The sequence below is a fragment of the Sus scrofa genome, chromosome 7 (assembly GCF_000003025.6).
Source record: "Sus scrofa isolate TJ Tabasco breed Duroc chromosome 7, Sscrofa11.1, whole genome shotgun sequence".
In the NCBI taxonomy this organism is placed as follows: domain Eukaryota; kingdom Metazoa; phylum Chordata; class Mammalia; order Artiodactyla; family Suidae; genus Sus; species Sus scrofa.
The window spans coordinates 115,844,269-115,863,883 of record NC_010449.5 but is presented as its reverse complement, the minus strand read 5'-3'; the positions used below and the strand labels follow the sequence as shown (position 1 = coordinate 115,863,883).

The 19,615-nt window shown below is 51.8% G+C and overlaps 1 protein-coding gene across 2 annotated transcripts in view; it reads left to right on the top strand.

The window, feature by feature from the left end:
* LOC100153899 (serpin A3-8) overlaps positions 1-13,326 on the top strand; it is a 99,813-nt gene extending 86,487 nt beyond the window's left edge. The window contains exons 1-5 of one of the 2 annotated variants that reach the window (XM_001928822.5): positions 5,182-5,317; positions 7,150-7,803; positions 9,471-9,744; positions 11,787-11,937; positions 12,937-13,326. In XM_001928822.5, the coding sequence (XP_001928857.4) occupies positions 7,152-7,803; positions 9,471-9,744; positions 11,787-11,937; positions 12,937-13,131 (1,272 nt within the window). In that variant the 5' untranslated portion in view covers positions 5,182-5,317; positions 7,150-7,151 and the 3' untranslated portion in view covers positions 13,132-13,326. Of the gene's footprint in view, positions 1-5,181; positions 5,318-7,149; positions 7,804-9,470; positions 9,745-11,786; positions 11,938-12,936 lie in introns of those variants that run through there. The other variant, XM_021099671.1, reaches the window with a different exon arrangement.

The window sequence follows — 19,615 nt, the reverse complement described above, 5'->3', positions numbered from 1 at the left end:
AAAAGCAAATTAGATAAATAAACAAGTAAGTAAATAAATGAATAAAATTAAAAATGAACCAGGTCTTTGGAACAGTGTTTCCTTCTTTCATAAAACAGGAGTGTTGCGCATTATTTTATATTTTAATTTCGGTTAACTTCATTCTACTTGTGAGTTTAGTTGTATCAGCTTATATTAGGTAAACCCACATGTATATAGATAGGTGTGTTCATTAATACATACACAGGGTACAAAAGCTTTTTCAAGTGTGGACTCTTTTAAACATCCAGAAATACAGAAAAAAAGTACAACAGATGCCCATGGGCTCAAAAACCAAAGAAACAGGTGACTTGACAAATGAAGAGAAAATGTGTTCCTTTATCTCCAGTTAATATCTCTCATGTCAATTTTATTTTAAGTTTTTAAATTTTTTTTCTTTCTTTCGTTCATCTTTCTAGGGCCGCACCTGTGGCAAATGGAAGTTCCCAGGCTAGGGATGAAATTGGAGCTGCAGCTGCCGTCTATACCACAGCCGTGGCAATACCCCATCTGAGCCGCATCTGCAAACTACACCACAGTTTGTGGCAACGCCAAATCCTGAACCCACTGAGTGAGGCCAGGGGTCAAACCCACATCCTCACAGAGACAAGGTTGCGTTCTTAACCCACTGGGCCACAGCGGGAACTCCATCATGTCAATTTCATTATTGGTTCAGCCACCAGAACTCAAGAGGGGGAAATTTCTCCCTGCCCAGCAGAAGTCACAGGTGGGAGTGGTGAATGACAGAGACAAAGTTCCCATTCAGCTGGGACCCCAGCTCACCTAGAGGACACAGACTTCCCTGCATAGATCCACAGACAACTGATAACTTAAAAAGGCAATGACTCCAGTACCTATACAAGAATTATAACCCAAGATTATAATTTTCTTTATATGCTCAAGCACAGAGATGTCTTCCTATATTTTAAAAGGAAGAGCCTGGGAGAACTACCATGTGACCCAGCAATTCCACTCCTGGGAATATATCTGGAAAAAAAAAAAAAACCACTCATTTGAAAGATACACGCACCTCCAATCTTCAGGGCAGCATTATTTGCAATAGCCAAGACATGGAAGCCACTAAATGTGCATCAACAGACGCATGGATAAAGATGTATGTGTATATACAATGGAGTGCTACTCAGCCACAGGAAATAACGAAAATTTGCCATTTGCAATAACTGGGGTGGACTCGGAGGATGTTGTGCTAAGTGGAATAAGTCAGAGAAAGACAAATACTGTCTGATACCATTTATACATAGAATCTAAAAAATACGACAATGTAGTGAACATAGCAAAAAAGAAAGAGACTCACAGATTTGGAGGACAGACTAGCTGCCAGTGGGGAGGGAGAAGGGGGAGGGGCAACATAGGGGGAGGAGATTAAGAGGCGCAAACGATGAGCATGAACTATGCTCTAAGGACATACTGTACAATGCAGACTATTTAATTCGCACATTTTAGCAACCCAAGTGGCGTATAAGTCTTCACTTGGTAAATCCCTGTAGTGAATACGTCTATCCTGGAACCGGGGCCATAGGGTACCTCAAGCACCCTTTAAAAAAGACAAGGCAGAAAGAACAAGGTAAAGTGGAATGGAAAAAGGAAAAAAAAAGGAAGAAAAGCGTGGGAGGTGTACTTCAATTGAAAGAGGCAGAAAGAACAGCGGCAATTAGAATGTCGAAAAAAAAGTAGAAGACGGAGAAGAAAAAAAGGAAAAAGCAGGGGAGGGTAGACAAGCCTGAGGTTGGCATCAGGTTGAATTTTCCCAAACTCCACCAACTCCATCTCAGGGTCCTTGGATAAATCATGAGACAAAGACGTCGAAATTTTTTTATTTTTTATTTTTTAAAAATGTTATTGTAGTTGATGTATAATGTTCTGTCAATTTCTGCTGTACAACGAAGTGACCCAGTCATACATTGCATATTATATATATAACGTCAGAAAAAGAACATATGTATGTGTGTGTGTGTGTGTTCTTTTTCTCACATTATCCTCTATCTTGTTCCATCACAGGTGACTAGATATAATTCCCGGTGCTAGACAGTAGGACCTCATTGCTTATCCACTCCAAATGTAATAGTTTGCATCTATGAACCCTAACTCCAGTCCAGCCCACTCCCTCCCCTTCTGCCAGGCAACCGGGTAGCAGTTCTCCATGCCCATGAGTTTGTTTGTTTCTTTTTTTCCCCTGTGGAGAGTTTCGTCTGTGCCATATATTAGATTCTGGATGCAAGCAATACCATATGGTATTTGTATCTCTCTTTCTGACTTACTTCACTTAGAATGAGAGTCTCTAGTTCCATCCATGTTGCTGCAAATGGCATTATTTCATTCTTTTCATGGCTGAGGAGTATTCCATTGTGTATGGAACATGCAATCCATTCATCTGTCAGGGAACATTTAGGGGGTTTCCTTGTCTGGGCTGTTGTGAACAGTGCTGCAGTGAACAGAGGGGTGAATGTATCTTTTTCTTCGTCTTTCTTTTTTTGCTTTTTAGGGCCACACCCAAGGCATATGTATGGAAGTTTCCAGGCGAGGCATCAAATTGGAGCTACTGCTGCCGGCCTACCCCACAGCCACAGCTACACCATATCTGAGCCACATCTGCAACTTACAGTGCAGTTGATGGCAATGCTACATCCTTCACCCACTGATCCAGGCCAGGGATTGAACCTGCATCCTCATGGGTACCAGTCGGGTTCGTTACTGCTCGCTGAACCACAATGGGAACTCTCAGTGTGTGTTTTTCAATGAAAGTTTTGTCCAGATATGTGCCCAGGAGTGGGATTGCTGGGTCATACAGTAGTTCTAAATTTAGTTTTCTGAGGTACCTCCATTCTGTTTTGATTTGAGAACAGAACTGACTTTTGTTAGCTTTGCTTCTGTTCTGTGTCATAATTCCCTTATGACCAGGCCCTAAAGGACACAGTGAATCAACCATCCTTGCATGAGCAGTGCTTATGGAATGGAAAAAAAAAAAAAGCCTGCATGAATACGTTGGACAAAGCAGGGCAATGAAGGCTGTAAGAACTCAGAGAATGAGCTGAGAGATGGCCAGAGGTGTCATGCATGGGGCCCTGAGTCTTAGTCTGGAACTCCAGGGGACAGAGGGCCCCCAGGACACATGAGCCCTCCTTGGGCATCCTCAGTGGTACCTAGGAAAGATAGAACATGCCCAGCTTCACATGAAATGGAGGCTTAGACTAAGTCAGTTCAGTTTAAGGAAATGATGGCTCTTTGGGGGGGCTGGGGAATTTGGGGACACTCAGGTAAAACTGATAGTCATTATGGTCAGTGTCCGTTCTTATTTTCCCTCAAAGGAACCCCCCCACCCCAACTTTTAGCTAGAACCCAGCGTAGAACTCTGCACTGCCCAGACTCGGCCAGCTACGTGTGGCCCTAGGATCGAGCTCTGGCCAATGGAACGGAAGCGGACATGACTTCTGCGTGGGTACCAAGTAGAACATTTAATTCAAAGCCAAGTTTGTGCCTATCCCTGCCGCCTGCCTTTTAACCGGAAGGTGGAGCAGTCATGAGCCATCTGAGTCGTGGCAAACAGACCTCAGGAGTAGCAGAGCAACAGGAGAGAAGGAGTCTCGGCGCCCAAACAGGTGGCACCACCATGGCACCCCACTGCCTCCATCTGGACTTACAAGAAAGATAAATAAACGATAGACTTGTTTCAGCCTCTATGTTGTTGGTATTCTGTGTAGCTTAAAAATTCGAGAAAAATCTGATCCTGAGAGGACGTCGACTGTCATTTCGGGAAGGATGGGACCAAAATCTTTGTAGTCTCATCCATGCTTTACAGTCAGCAGATGTCGCCCAAGCACTCAGGGGACCATCCTGTCCTGGTAAAGCTCAGCTCTGGGACGGTTTGCGTCGGCTTTAGCCAGACCGCGGTCAGGGGCGTTTCGTAGCTGCGCTTCAGAGGCGAGGCGATGCAGCCGGAGAGAGTTACAGTCAAGGGCTCGAAGTCACACAGCTGGTGAGTAGGACTTCCCCGGTTCAAGTTTATCTCATGCCGAAGCCACACCCTCTCCACGAAGCCAGTGGCTCCCAAACGCTGCTCCGTGGAACCCCTAGACGTCCTAGGTCTGTCAAGTGTTGTCGTGGAGGGAGGGTGGTGACAATGAGGACTGAAGGAGAAGATTTTCCGCATGAGCCGAAGAGGGGCCTGGGATGAGCTCAGAGGGAGTCTAAGGAGACCTCGGGGCCAGGGATGAAGGCCGGGCAGCTGTGACAGTGAACCAGCAGTGAAGGGCAGCTGGACCAGGACGAGGGACACAGCAGGGCTCCAAAGGCAGATGGCGCCAGAGACCAGCGGCCCGGGTCACTGGTACCCTCTGCCCTCTGGGGGCGCTCAGGCGAGCGTCCCTTCTCTGGGAATGGGAATCAAGCCATACGCAAAGGGTATTATTACCTGTTAAAAACATAGTTGAATTTGTGTTGGGAGATTCCTACCGCATCCACACGCTAATCAAGGAAAAGTGACATCAACACACCAGAGTGGGAGCTGGGGGTGTCCCAGAGTGACACAAGTATGGGGAATACTGTCTTTTCCCGTTCTTTTGTCTTTTTATGGCCTAACCTGCAGCGTATGAAAGTTCCCAGACGAGGGGTCGAACCAGAGCTGTATCTGCCGGCCTACACGACAGCCAGAGCCAAGCTGGATCCGAGCCACATCGGTGCCCTACACCACAGCTTGCAGCAACGCGGGATCCTTAACCCACTGAGTGATGCCAGGATCCAACCTGCATCCTCAAGGATACTAGTCGGGTTCTTAACCCCGATGAGCCACAAGGGGAACTCCGAGGGGAATATTTTCCAATTCCTCTACATTCTCTGTTTCACATGGTCCTTAATGAGGGAATCATAAGCGGGGGAAAAAAGGAACAAAAACCATAAACTTGGAAATAAAAAAGGGTTATTTTTAAGCATCCCTGTTTATCTATTCTGAGCATTCACACATTTCTCAGTAAGTATTTCTTAAAATAAAAAAAAAAAAAGAAAATCTCTCAAGGGAAATTTCCAAAATTTACTTCTTTTTTTAAGGTACAAAAAGTGATCAGTTTGTGTAACTACGTTATTCAAATAGTAAATGCTGTTACCAGAAATGATCAGCTGCCCATTTCCAGTCTGAGGACGGAACACTGTGTTGTCACCGCAAACATTTCCCAAACAGGGGAGGGGACCTTTGCAGGGATAAATGGGCAGCGGCCCCTGGAAAGCCCAGCATTGCGGGCAGGTGGTGGCTCTGGGTCCACTCAGCGCATCCCGCTCTGCGAGGCAGGTAAGCCCTGATGCTCCCACTCGGGGACACAGGGGCCCCTTTGCTGGAGGTTCTAGGCCTTGGCCCAGGGCCTGTGGCACGGGGGCAGGAGGGAGGCAGGACGTGTGTCCAATGCGGGGACGGCTTTGCGCCCTCTGAGGACCTGTCCTGTCTCTGGGGCTCTTTTTCATCCTGCAAAGGGAGGGACCTGCCCCAGTTCTCCGGGGTCCCTTCAGGCTCTGCCTCTGTGGGATGCTGATTCGAGCCAGCTGTGCCCCTCATGCAGCTGTGCCCCCCTCCCTTGCCAGGGCCAGACCTCCGTGAGTGCCATGAGGTGGTCTCCCTGCCTGGCACAGGGCACTGCTCTGGGCAGAGCCGACAGGGTCTCCAGGGAGACCTCCAGGGCCCCGGGCCAAGCCGACAGGCAGGTGCGTCTGTCCAGTAACTGAAGGGACAGACCCTCAGAAACACAGCCAGCCCTCCAACCTGGCCTCTCAGTCACGGGCTATTTCTCCAAAAATTTTATTTTGGGGGGGGGAAATGCTTAACTCTTTTTGAAAGAAATGGTTGCATGAGACCAAAGGAAACGAAGAGTGGTGGCGATTTATTGCCTCTCTCCTGGGCTTGTCCAACAGCCTCTCCGCTGGCCTCTGGATGAGACTCAGCTCAGCTCCCTCGCCTCCCCCTCCCTCTTCTGCTTTTCTCTCTCTTCCCCTCCTCCCTCCTAACCCCCCTGCCGTCCAAACATCTCTTCTAAACTCTGCGCTGAGCGGGCAGAGGCTGAAGGGAAATAATCCTGCTTCTTGAGGTCCCCACCGTTGAACTCAGCCTCTTTCAGGCTTTTGTGCAGAGGCACCGTCCCCTGTCCCCAGGGACCACAGCTTGGAGATACTGAGAAACTTGTAGATACTGAGAGGTGGTGGCGTGTGGAGGAGGTGACAGCCCGAGAATTCCTCTTCTTGGCCAGGCATCATTTATGTCACCTGAGCCATTCAACATGTTGCACAGAAATGGGATCTGGGGCTCAGAGAGCTTTAGTCACTTGCTTGTCACCACAGAGCCATCACAAGTGATCACAATGAAACCCTCATTCACCTCTCTGAGACCCTGAGGCCAGGCTGCTTCCTCCCCACCTGGAGGCCTTTCCAGGCTGATGGTGGAGACACCCACCATGTGGGCACCTGGCAGGGGCTGGAAAGAACACTCTAGCAACCTGGGCCTTTCCCCCGGCCCCTAGCAGGGCCACCTATGCTCCAGCTCTGCTCCCGATGCCTTTGGGGGCCCTGCTCACTGAACCCTCACTGTGAGCAGGCACCACGACCTGCCTGCCTGCCTGAGGTCACACTTGTCATCAAGAGGCCAGGAGGGGCCCTGTGGCCTCTGAGTCAGGGCAGGGTTCCTCCCTGGGGTTCCACCTGGGGACACACAGGGGACCTAGTGGAAAAGGAGCCCCTGCCTCCCAGTCCCCTCTGAGGGTGTCTGCTCCCCCGGCAGGAGGGGGACGGGTTCTCCCTGGATAGCACCTCCCCCATCACCAGCTTCCCCACCTCGGAGCCTGGCACCCCAGGCTTCTCACCCTCGCTCCTCCGCGTGCCTGCTGTGGGACCTGGGAAAAGCCCCTTCCCCTCTCTGGGCCCAGTTCTCCGCTGGGGAGCCTGGGAACCATTCTCGCACTTGCTCAAAGGCTGAGAGGGAGCCCAGACCAGCCTCCTGGATAATGGGAGCCCAGGAGGTGCCTCCCCCTGGGAGGTGACAGAGCAGCAGAGACAGCAGACTGCAGGCCACACAGGGGAAACGGGAGGTGCTCGGGGCAGCTTCTGACCTCTGAGACCTAAAGGAGTTTTGCTTTTCAGACATGAGGGCGGAGGGCATGTCCCTCTTCCTGGCTCTGGGCCTCCTGGTGGCTGGGCTCTGCTCCAGGGTCCACTGCGTCCCAGCGGATGACCTTGCCTCAAAGACTGTGACCCTGAAGGGCCAGATCACGAAGCTGCCAGCGCACAACACCGCCGTCGTCTCCAGCAACACCGACTTCGCCTTCAGCCTCTACAAGCAGCTGGTTTCTTTAGACCCCAATAAGAACGTCATCTTCTCCCCGCTGAGCGTCTCCATAGCCTTGGCCTTCCTGTCTCTGGGGGCCCGAGGCTCCACCCTGACAGAGCTCCTGGAAGGCCTCAAGTTCAACCTCACAAAGACCCCCGAGGCAGAAATCCACCAGGGCTTCCAGCACCTCCTGCGGGCCCTCAGCCAACCCAGCAACCTGCTGCAGCTGAACGTGGGCAACGCCATGTTCGTGGATGAGCGGCTGAAGCTGCTGGACAAGTTCGTCCAAGATGCCCGTGAGCTGTACTTCTCCGAGGCCTTCTCCATCAGCTTTAAGGACTCCGATGCTGCCGTAGAGTTCATCAACAACTATGTGAAGAATAAGACCAAGGGGAAAATTGTGGATTTGTTCAAACAACTTTCCCCGGATACCGTCCTGGTTCTGGTGAACTGCATCTACTTTAAAGGTGGGTGCCCTGTTGGGGTTCAGAGGGAAACGCATGAAGTTTTGTAACTTCGGGCTTATTTCTGTCTTGCCTCAGCCAGTGTGTCCTTAGTTAAAACATTACTGGGCGGGGGGCGGGGGGGCTGCCCTTGGCTGAGGGGGGCTTGGCACCGAGGCTGTGTCCCAAACATAGGATTTGTCTATTTGGGGTTTTTCCGAGTGGCAGTTTTTATTGCGGAAGCTAAGGGCTCGGAAGCCTCCTAAGTCTTTGCCTGGGGCAGAGGGAGACCTGTATGCTGGCTGCAGTTTTGCCTGGCTGGCAGGTGGATGGAGCTTTGCTTTCAGATCCCTGGGGCGGGCGGGACGCCAGGTTCCTGCGCAATGAGACGCTTTTGGACCCGCTCAGGGAGGCTTGCACTTGGCACACCGCGGCCTGTGCCTGACCTGGGTCAGGTTGAAGGGGACTTGGTTTCTGGGGGCAGAGGTGGGGTTGGCAGCTGGCCTCACCCTGAGGCAGCCTCTGGGGAGCCCGGCCGCCCCCGGGGTTTCAACTGTGCTCCTTGATAAGTAAGCGAGTGGGCGTGGCAAGGCCCTCACGGGGAGGAAGCCTCAGGGAAGAGGAGCAGCCAGGACAGGAGGTTCTCCCAGTCTCCGGTTGGTCCAGGGCCCCTTCCCACGGATAGAAACTGAGCCTTGCCCACCTCAGCCCGGGACTCGATGCTGATGAGCGGGAAGGCAGATTTCACACCGGAAGCCAGCAGCGCACAGAGAGGACCCGGAATAGATAAGGACACCAGGGCCACTGAGCCCGGGGCGGTCAGGTGCCTAAGAGACACTGGCTGGGGGGAGGCAGGTTAGTCCCGAGCCAGGGGCTCCTGCTGGGCTCTGGCAGTGGCCAGGGCCTGCCTGGGTTTTCCTCTGTAAATGAAGGCACCGAATTGCTTGTCTCTGGGAAAAAATCCAGATCTGTCTTGGGATGTTTGATGTTCGAATCTCCTGTGCTTTCCTGTCTTCCCTCCCTGCCTTGTCCTGTCCTGCGAATCTGTGCCACCCCCACCTGCCCCAGGGACACTCCAGGCAGCTCAGCTTTCCTTCCACTCATGGGCACACAGGGAAGGCTGGGAACAAAGCTGGAAGTGGGGAGACCACACGCCCAGGGAAGCCCCAGGGCTCTGCTCTGCTGGAGAAGCTCCCCACTGAGTGCTCCAAACTCCCGGGGTGGGGAGACCCGAGCCTTCTCCTCTGCTGACCCCGCCCTGCCCTCCCGGGCCCCATGGGGCTCCTGATCCAGCCTGGTCCCCAAGCCTGCGGAGATGTGCCCTCTCTGAGAGGCCAACGCCTAACCTCTGGTCACTCACGCTGTTCCCTCAAGGACCAGGATGTCCCATTTGTCCCCAGGCCCAGCCTGCGCCCACCTCTCCCTTGCCCCCCACATCCCTCTTGGTTGCTCACGTAGCACAGTTACCCAGGCTTCCTTCCTGGCCCCTTCACCCCCCGACCTGTGGGGATCACCCCATCCCCAAGGGCGTCCCCACCTGCCCAGGAGGATGTGCAGACCTAGGAGGCCGCCCCTAGGGGCACATGGGGGTGTTGGTGTGTGGGGTGTCTTCACCCCCAGGGATCAGGGCAGAGGGGGCAGAGGCAGGCAGCCCTTGCATCTCAGACTCTCGACTCTCCCTCTGCCTCCAGCCAAGTGGAAGACGCCCTTTGATCCCAGCTTTACCACGGAGGCAGATTTCCACGTGAGCAAGAACAGGACGGTGAGGGTGCCCATGATGGGCATTTCGGGCCGGACCCTGCCTTACTTCCGGGACGAGGAGCTGGCCTGCACGGTGGTGGAGCTCCCGTACACCAGCAACGACAGCGCGCTCTTCATCCTCCCTGACGACGGCAGGATGGCGGCCGTGGAAGCCCAGCTGCTCCCGGAGACGCTGAGGAGGTGGAGAGACTCCCTGCACCAGAGGTGACTGTCCCCAGCACCCGGTGCTTTGCAGGGGGTGGGGGGCACCTGCCTCCTGGGCCCTTCCCTCTTGTCCTGGACTCCTGATCCCCAGCACTCGGGGCCTCACTCCCATCCTGGGCGGGGGCAGAGGCGGGAGAGCCCAGCCGGGAATGACCTTGCCCTTTGGTGCCTGCGTGGCCTTGGCCTGAAGTTTTCCTTTGTGTAAGGGGCCGAGGCGCCTCGCACTCGGATAAGAACCGGACTTCAGGCATCTGCCACCCCCCCAACCCTCCCACGTGTTGACTCTGTGTCTGCCAGTCTGAGGGGGGCGCCGGGTCAGAACCCTGACTGGCATCCGGGCTCAGGGGAGGCCGGCTCTGAGGTCAGCTCCGCGCGGGCTCCGCGTTACACTCCCTCCTTTCATCAGTCGTCCAGTCTCACGGGGTCCGTAGGATCACTGAGGACCTACTACGTGCAGGGGCTAATTTAGATCCCGAGGGGAGGGTGGCAGACGAAGCCTTAACCCCTGCCCTCGCGCCGCTTAGTGCGTAATTGAGGAGACGGACAAGGAGCAAATGAAATGAATTCCCTGGTGTGTCGAAAGGGAAGGAATGGGGAGGGGGCCTAGGAAAGTAGAATAAAATGATTAGGAAATTCGACCCCAGACGTCGTTTGAGATTTTAAATAGGGTGACCGTCAGATGACGTTTGAGGTGAGGAATTGAGCCCCGAGACGATGTCAGGGAAAAGCATTCCTGGCACGGGGAACAGCCTGTGCACAGCCTCAAAGGCAGGAGGAGCCTGCTGTGATTGAGGATCAGGGAGGCCAGAGCAGCAGAAGCAGAGGGAGGGAGGGGGGAAGTTGGGAGAGGTCAGGGCCCCCGGGGAGGTCAGGTTCTGTGGGGGCTGCAGACCCCTTGACTGCCACCCCGCCCCCGAATGTAAACAGAGAGTCAGCACAAGGTCTGAAGTGAGAGAATGACTGATTGGGTCATGTCCAGTGGGATCCCCCAGGGGGCTGAGTGGAGACCAGTCTGCAGAGACAAGCCTGGAGGCAGGGAGGCCAGCCTGGAGCCCAGTGCAGTCACCAGGGGCAGCAGCTGGGGCTGGACCAGGAGGGAGCCAGCAAGTGTGAGAAGCAGGTGGATTCTGGATAAAATGTGGGCAGACACACAGGCCAGAACGTGGAAGAACGAGAGGGACAACAGAGGGAGAGGCAGTGCTGGCCCTGTGTCTGCAAGAGGCACAGGGAGGGTGTGTGGGCAGCAGTGCAGGGGGTGGTGGGGGAGAGCTCCAGCCCCAGAGCCCCGCTCCCAGGCTCACGGTCCCCCAGCCACTCCCTCTGCTTCTCTGGGGCTCAGCTGCCTCCTGAGAGGGACAGTCCTTGATCCACTGTCCTGAGTGGGAGGTTCGGCAGATCCAAGGGAGTAATGGTTGTGGAAGGCAAGATGGGGCCCTTCGATTCGTTGATTGATGTCCCCAAGGCCCTTGGATGCAGCCCCCAGCCCTCCATGTCCCCCCAAGCCCCTGCCCAGCCCTCACTTCCCTGCCCCCCACACTCACCTGCCCTCCACGCTGTGGCGCAGCCCCTCTTTCCTCCCTCTTTCCTGCAAGTGCCTCCGCCTGCCCCCTGTCCTCCTGGTTCCCAGCCAGCTCCTTCCCACCTCTGGGACTCGGGCTCCATGGCACCTCCTCCAGGAAGCCCTCTTGGTGCCCATGGAGCCAGTGGCCACAGCAGAGTCTCCCAGCAGCGGCGGACTCCCTGTTGGACTGAGGGAGGTTCGCGCTGCCCTGCAGGCGCCCGGGGGAGAAGCAGGACCAGGCGTGGGCACCGCCCCAGCCCCAGCCTTGGTGACTGCCTGGCCTGATAGACTCCTGCAGAGGTGAACGGAGGCCTAGTGGGTTCAGGAGATGTAGCCTGGGGGGGTAAGAACCCGAGGAAAGGAACCTTCTTTTCTGGGGTAAGGCGGCAATGGGCGTGGAACCAAGAAGGCTGTGCTGTGAGGGGTGATCAGTGGCACAGCCTTCCGAGCAGAAGTTCACGTTTATTTTCTTGTTTCCTAGACGGATAACTGCCCTCCACCTGCCACGGTTTTCCGTCTCCGGGGACTATACGCTGCATGACATCCTTCCCCACCTGGGCATTAAGAAAGTCTTCAGCCATCAGGCTGACCTGTCAGGAATCACAGATCAAGCACGCCTGAAAGTTTCCCAGGTCAGTCTTCACACTGGACAGTCCATCTTCCTCATCGGAGGGTGAAAAGCGAGGGCCCGAGAGACGTTCGGGTAAACCAGAATTGGCAAAGTCATTGCCTTTCTTGTAACTCAGTCCCCCTCCCTGGGCGACTCTCATGTTGTGGCCAGGTCCCCATCTGACCTGACAGATGATGTGACCCAGAAGCCTCTCATGCGGAGGGACCCGGGGAGGTCAAGCCGGGGACCCCCAGGCCAGGCTCCGTTGTTCACAGCCTGTAGAGGCAGATGATTAAACTCCCGTACCCCTCCAACTTCTCCCCTCAAAAGGAAGATCATGCTTCCTGGCTGGTGTGTGGTGCCCAGCAGAGCGGGTCAGAGGAAAGAGAGGATAGCACTGGCCATAGAGCCGTCATGATGCAAACACACGAAGAGCCCACGGGAAGAACATCAGGGGCCCTGGCACGGAGACCTTGGGAGCAGAGTGGTCAGAGAGAATGAGGGTGACCGGGCAGCCCCCTAGTCTCCCCTGCATCCCACCTGCCAAAGGATGCCTGTATGCCAAGGGGCCGCGGGGTCCCAGGCTGGGAAGCCACCACATCCTCTGCAAAGTAGCCGAGGGCCCCAGGGACACGGAGCTGAGGCTGGACACGTGCAAAAGGCACCCCAGCCCATCTGCTTCTTGGCCGTGGACGGGCCGTGGACAGTTGTCCGTAGGAAAAGGGGCTTCCCTGCCTCCTGCAGCTGGGCTGGGGGTGGGGAGGCAGCACCGTCTCTGGTTTAAGAGAGAAGGGAGCCCCTGCTCTTTGCCTCTGTGACCCCTGGGCAACTCTCTTCGAGCCTTGGAGCCTCCGTTTGCACACCCGTGCATCACAACTGCGTGACCCCACTGAAAGGTGTGTCGGGGGAACAAGCAGATTGAGCAGGCTGATGGCACAGTGACAGGCCAGCAGCTGCTGCTGGATGAGTGTCAGTCCCCTTAGAGGAGTTCTCTCGTGGGTAATGACTGGTGTTCCCACAGGTGGTCCACAGAGCTGTGCTTGACGTGGACGAGGAGGGCACGGAAGGAGCTGCTGCCACGGGAATCAGCATAGAACTCACATCCATAGAGTTTTTGACGGTGCATTTCAACAGGCCCTTTCTCTTTTCCATAATTCACAAAGACACCCAGAGCATCATCTTTTCAGGCAAAGTCACCGACCCCAGTCAAGCCTAGAGCTCCCCTCCAAGTGCCAGGTCTCCTCATTAAGGAGCTGGGTGCCCTGGTCCCTGGGGCAGCCTGGCACCACCTGCTCACCCTTGGGAAGGTGACAGTCGCCCTCTGGAGGCTCCACATGCCCAGGGAGCCTGCGCCCTGCTCCGCGGAGGCTCTGAGACCTCGCACAGCAATAAAGCATCTTTCTGAGCTGGACTCCTTCCTTCCTGTGCATCCCTGCCCTGATCTGCCCAACTCCACCCCTGCTTCCCACCTGGGCCCCGAGGCTGAGCTCCCGACCTGCCACACACGCTCCGCTCCCAGGCTCTGGCCCCTGGGCTTCGGTCTCACCAGCAGACCCAGGAGCAGACTCTGGGCTCTGACCAAGCCCAGTGGACTCAGGCCCAGGACTGCGAGGGGCCCCTGCTGCCCGATGCCCACTTCCAGGGCTCTGGCCCCAGGGTCCACGAGCCACCCCCGTGCTGACCCTGGCAGGGGCTCCCAACCCTGACCTCTCTTGGCCCTGCCCCTGCACCCCTGGCTCCTGCAGCTGAGCGGGCCTCCCCCCTCCCCCAGGCTCTCCCCTCTGCCCCCAGCCCCCCAACCTGGGGACAGGAACTCCTTCCAGGTTCCTGGGCGAGCGGCACCCCCCTGACCAGGTCTGTGTCCTCCCCTGACAGAGGATCCCCCACCCAGAGTGGGGGTGGGAGGGAAGAGCAGCAAACCCCCTCCCCCTCGCAATAAAAGGAACCCAGGGTCCTTCATCCCCCTGATGTGACCTGGGGCTGCCTGGTCTCCAGGCAAACAGCTCCAGGCACTCATGCTGACGACACCCAGGACTGAGGGCTTGAGGGCTCTCTGCCAGGCAGGCTGCTCAGACCTCCCCCTGGAATAACCCGTTTGTGCTTGTGATGAGCACCTGAGATGCCTGCGACACCTCGGCCCATTTTACAGACGAGGCAACTGAGGGACGGAGAGGCTCCGTCATTTCCCCCAAGGCCACACCATGGCTACTAATTATGGCCGGCGGGACGTTATGCCAGCTTCCTAGATCAGAGGAACACTCGGAAGCACAAAGCCATCTGCCCATAGATTTTCACAGCAATGTCATTCGTGGGAGAAATCCAGGGGGTGAGGTGACCAGGGCTTCGGTGTGGCACAAGTCCTATGGGACAGTTAATGGAGGAGATGTGACCCCGCCACTCATCTGGGCTGCACAGGGTGCACCCAGCACGCTGGCAGCCAGCGCCCCTGGAGAGAGCACGGTGCCTGGGCTGGGAGGAGGTGGGATGGCACCCAGACCAGGTCAAGAGCCAGAGTCAAGGTCAAAACATCCACTGTGATAGGCGGGTGGAGGGCTGCGTTTCTTGGTAGGACGTTCTGGGGCCTCTTCAGGTGTAAAGCCTCTGCTGATTTCCAGTGTCGGGGCAGAGTCATTTGCTGAGTGACATTTGCCCAGGGGTGGGGTAGGCGGAGGCATGAATTTGGAGGGGACCGGGGTGTCGTGCAGGTCTGCCAGGCTCTGCAACAGGACATACTGCGCTTGATTGCCTGAATTCCTGGTGGCTCCACCTTCCTATTCGTGGGTCTCTTTTTCCCTTTTGCTCTTCTTTTGCTTTTCGTTTCTTTTTTCGATTTTGTAAGACTGCACCCACAGCAGATGGAAATTCCCAGGCTAGGGTCAAATCAGAGCTGTAGCTGCTGGCCTACGCCGCAGCCACAGCAACACAGGACCCTTAACCCACTGAGCGAGGCCAGGCATCAAACCTGCATCCTCATGGGTAATAGTCAGGTTTGTTACCAGTGCGCCAGGACAGGACTCCCTCCCTTCTAGCAGCCTCCTTCTCGAGTTGGAGAAGGTCTCCTGCTGGGTCCACAGGGCCGAAGACACGGCCTGGAGAGAGACGCGGTCATGCGTCTTGACTCAGTGCAGCGGGACACAGCCGAGGGCAGAGGAGCTGAGGGTGAGGGATGTGGTGTCACTAGGATGGGCACGAGTGGCCTGTTGGTTGTGAATGTGGTGGAGCCAGGCCACTCTGCCCCCACACAGGGCTGTTCCTCCTTGGCCCTCAATGTTCTTACCTGAAACTGGATTCAGTAATAGAGAGAGAGTGTGCGCACACTCCCGTGTGTGTGTGTGTGTGTGTGTGTGTCTACACACCTGAACATGTGGAAGAAAACAGGAAGCCTCTAAAATATTTGCTCCCGAATCCTGTGGTTCCAGAGGCAGTAAAAATGCTCCAAGAGTGTCTTTTGCTTGTGAATTACCTCCTCGTGTGCCTGAATCCAAGTCCTGGTGGCTGTTTGCCCCTTGCTTGGGGCCTCCTGGCATCACCCTGGAGGAGGCTCTGACTTGCCCCTGCTTAGGGTCTGTCCCTCCTGCCCTGGGTCCAGAGGAGCAAAGAGCGGGGCTGCAGTCCAGGGCGCAGCCTCACCCAGGTCTGGGTGTTGCTGGGAGAAGGCTGATCCTCCCTAAAGGGGGCACCTGGGCTCCAGATCTTTGAGCCTGGGGCCAGTTCTCCTCTTCTCCTTCCCATGGGACCAAGAGGAAGAAGAAGGACCCACCTGTTGGTCACGCTGTGCTGGCCTTTTAAAAATATATATATAAATAAATATTTATATGTATATACATATGCAGGTATTCGCTGAATTCTTTATCAATTCAGCTTTGTTTTAAAGTTGTGTTTGTACGGTTTTTTATTACTCAATGAATTAATTACATTTATAGTTGTACAAAGATCATCACATTCCAGTTTTATAGGATTTCCATCCCACAACCCAAGCGCATCCCCCCACCCTCCAAACAGTCTCCTTTGGAAACCATAGGTTTTTCAAAGTCTGTGAGTCAGCATCTCTTCTGCAAAGAAGCTCATTCTGTCCTATTTTTCCAGATTCCACATGTCAGTGAAAGCATTTGATGTTGGTGTCTCATTGTCTGAATGACTTCACTTAGCATGATAATTTCTAGGTCCATCCATGTTGCTAAAAATGCTCGTATTTTGTTCCTTTGAATGGCTGTAATATTCCATTGTGTCTATATACCACACCTTCTTGATCTACACCTCTGTCAATGGACATATAGGTTGTTTCCATGTCTTGGCTATTGAAAATAGTGCTGCAATGAACAGTGGAGTACATGTGTCTTTGCAAGTCATGGTTTTCTCTGGATAGATGCCCAGGAGTGGGATTGCTGGGTCAAATGGTAGTTTTCTGAGGCATCTCCATACTGTTTTCCACAGTGGTTGCACCAATTTACAATCCCACCAACAGTGTAATAGGGTTCCTTTTTCTCCACACCCTCTCCAGCACTTATTGTTTGAAGACTTTTTGATGATGGCCATTCCGGCTCGTGTAAGGTGGTACCTCGTAGTGGTTTTGATTTGCATTTCTCTAATGATGAGAGATGTTGAACATCTTTTCATGTGTTTTTTGGCCGTCTATATGTCTTCTTTGGAGAACTGTCTGTTTAGATCTTCTGCCCATTTTTTGATGGGGTTGTTTGTTTGTTTTGGTATTGAGCAGTAGGAGGTGTTTATAGATTTTGGAGATTAATCCCTTGTCAGTCCATTCATTTGCAAAGATTTTCTCCCATTCTGTGGGTTGTCTTTTCATTTTGTTTAGTGTTTCCTTTGCTGTGCAGAAACTTTTAAGTTTGATTAGGTTCCATTTGTTTATTTTTGTTTTTACTGTCATTACTCTAAGAGGTAGATCTGTGAAGATGTTGCTGTCATTTACGTCGGAGAGTGTTTGGCCTATGTTTTCCTCTAAGAGTTTTTAGTGTCTGGTCTTATATCTAGGTATTTAATCCAGTTTGAGTTTATTTTTGTGTATGGTGTTAGGGAGTGTTCTAATTTCATTCTTTTCCATGTGGCTGTCCAGTTTTCCCAGCACCACTTATTGAACAAGCTGTCTTTTCTCCATTGTATATCCTTGACCTCCTTTGTCACAGATGAGTTGGCTGTAGGTGCGTGGGTTTAATTCTGGGCTTTCTATCCTGTTCCACTGATCTATACTTCTGTCTTTGTGGCACTACCATATGGTTTTGATGACGGTTGCTTTGTAGTATAGGATGAAGTCCAGGAGCCTGATTCCTCCAGCTCCATTTTTCTTTTTCAGGATTTCTTTGGCTATTCTGTGCCTTTTGTGCTTCCAAACAAACTTTAAAATATTTTCTTCGAGCTCTGTGAAAAATGTCCTTGGTAATTTGATAGAGATTGCATTGAATATGTATATCGTCTTGGGTAGTATAGTCATTTTACTAATATTGACTCTTCCAATCCAAGAGCATGGGATGTCTTTCCATCTATTTGTGTCATCTTTGATTTCTTTCATCAGTGTCTTATAGTTTTCAGAGTACAGGTCTTTTGTCTCTTTAAGTAGGTTTACTCCTAGGTATTTTGTTCTTTTGGATGTGATGGTAAATGGGATTGCTTCCCTAATTTGTCTTTCTGATCTTTCATTGTTGGTGTATAGAAATGCCATCAATTTCTGTGTATTAATTTTGTATCCTGCGACTTTGCCAAATTCATGGATGAGCTCTAACAGTTTTCTGGTAGAGTCTTTAGGATTCTCTAGGTATAGTATCATGTCATCAGCAAACAGTGATAGTCTTACTTCTTCCTTTCCAGTTTGGATTCCTTTTATCTCTTTTACTTCTCTGATGGCCATGGCTAGGACTTCCAGAACCATGTTGAAGAGTAGTGGTGAGAGCGGACATCCTTGCTTGTTCCTGATCTCAAGGGGGAATTCTTTCAGCTTTTCACCATTGAGAATGATGTCCACTGTGGGTCTGTCATATATGGCCTTTATGATGTTGAGGTAGGTTCCCTCTATGCCCACTTTCTGAAGGGTTTTTATAAGAAATGGGTGTTGGATTTTGTCAAATGCTTTTTCCACGTCTATTGAGAGGATCATATGGTTTTATTCTTCAGTTTGTTAATGTGGTATATCACACTGATTGATTTGCAGATATTGAAGAATACTTGCATCCCTGGGATAAATCCCACTTGGTCATGATGTACACTTCTTTTGATGTATTGTTGGGTGTGGTTTGGTAGTATTTTGTTGAGGATTTTTGCATCGATGTTCATCAGTGAAATTGGTCTGTAGTTTTCTTCTTTTTGTGGTATCTTTGTCTGGTTTTGGTATCAGGGTGATGCTGGTCTCATAGAATGAGTTTGGGAGTGTCCCTTCCTCTGCAATTTTTTGGAATAGTTTCAGAAGGAGAGGTGTTAGCTCTTCTCTAAATGTTTGGTAGAATTCGCCTGTGAAGCCATCTGCTCCTGGACTTTTGTTTCTTGGAAGTTTTTTAATCACAGTTTCAACTTCAGTTCTTGTGATTGTTCTGTTCATCTTTTCTATTTCATCTTGGTTTAGTCTTGGAAGATTGTACCTTTATAAGGATTTGTCCATTTCTTCTAGGTTTTCTGTTTTATTGGCATATAGTTGCATATAGTAGTCTCTTACGATCCCTTGTATTTCTGTGATGTCCGTTGTTATTTCTCCTTTTTCATTTCTAATTTTATTGATTTGAGTCCTATGTCTTTTTTTCTTGATAAGTCTGGCTAAGGGTTTATCAATTTTGTTGATCTTTTCAAAGAACCAGCTTTTTGTTTCATTGATCTTCTCTGTGGTTTTCTTTGTTTCTATTTCATTGATTTCTGCTCTGATCTCTATGATTTCTTTCCTTCAACTAACTTTAGGTCTTGTCTGTTGTTCTCTCTCAAGCTGCTTTAGATGTAAAGTTAGCTTGTTTATTTGAGATTTTTCTTATTTCCTGAGGTGGGCTTGTATTACTATAAGCTTTCCTCTTAGAATGGCTTTTGCTGCATCCCATAGGTTTTGGAGTGTCATATCTTTGTTGTCAATTGCTTCAAGGAATTTTTTAATTTCCTCTTTGATTTCTTCTGTGATCCATTGGTTGTTTAGTAGCATGTTGTTGAGTCTCCACGTGTTTGTGTTTTTTGCAGTATTTTTCTTGTTGTTGATTTCTAGTCATATAGCATTGTGAATGGAAAAAATGCTTGATATGGTTTCAATATTCTTACAGTTACTGAGGTTGGATTTGTAGCCCAGGATATGGTCAATCTTAGAGAATGTTCCATGTGCACATGAGAAGAATGTGTATTCTGTTGCTTTTGGATGGGATGTCCTATAAATATCTATGAAGTCCATCTGGTCTAATTCTTCATTCAGGGCCTGTGTTTCCTTATTGATTTTCTGTCTGGATGATCTGTCCATTGCTGTAAGTGGGTGTTAAAGTCCCCCACTATGATTGTGTTATTGTCAATTTGTCCTTTTAAGGTTGTTAGCAGTTGCCTTATATAGTGTAGTGAACCTATGTTGGGTGCATAGATATTTAAAATTGTATGTCTTCTTCTTGGATTAATCCTTTGATCATTACGTAGTGACCTTCCTTGTCCCTTAAAATATTCTTCATTTTAAAGTCTATCTTGTCTGATATGAGTATTGCTACTCCAGCTTTCTTTTGATTCCCATTCACATG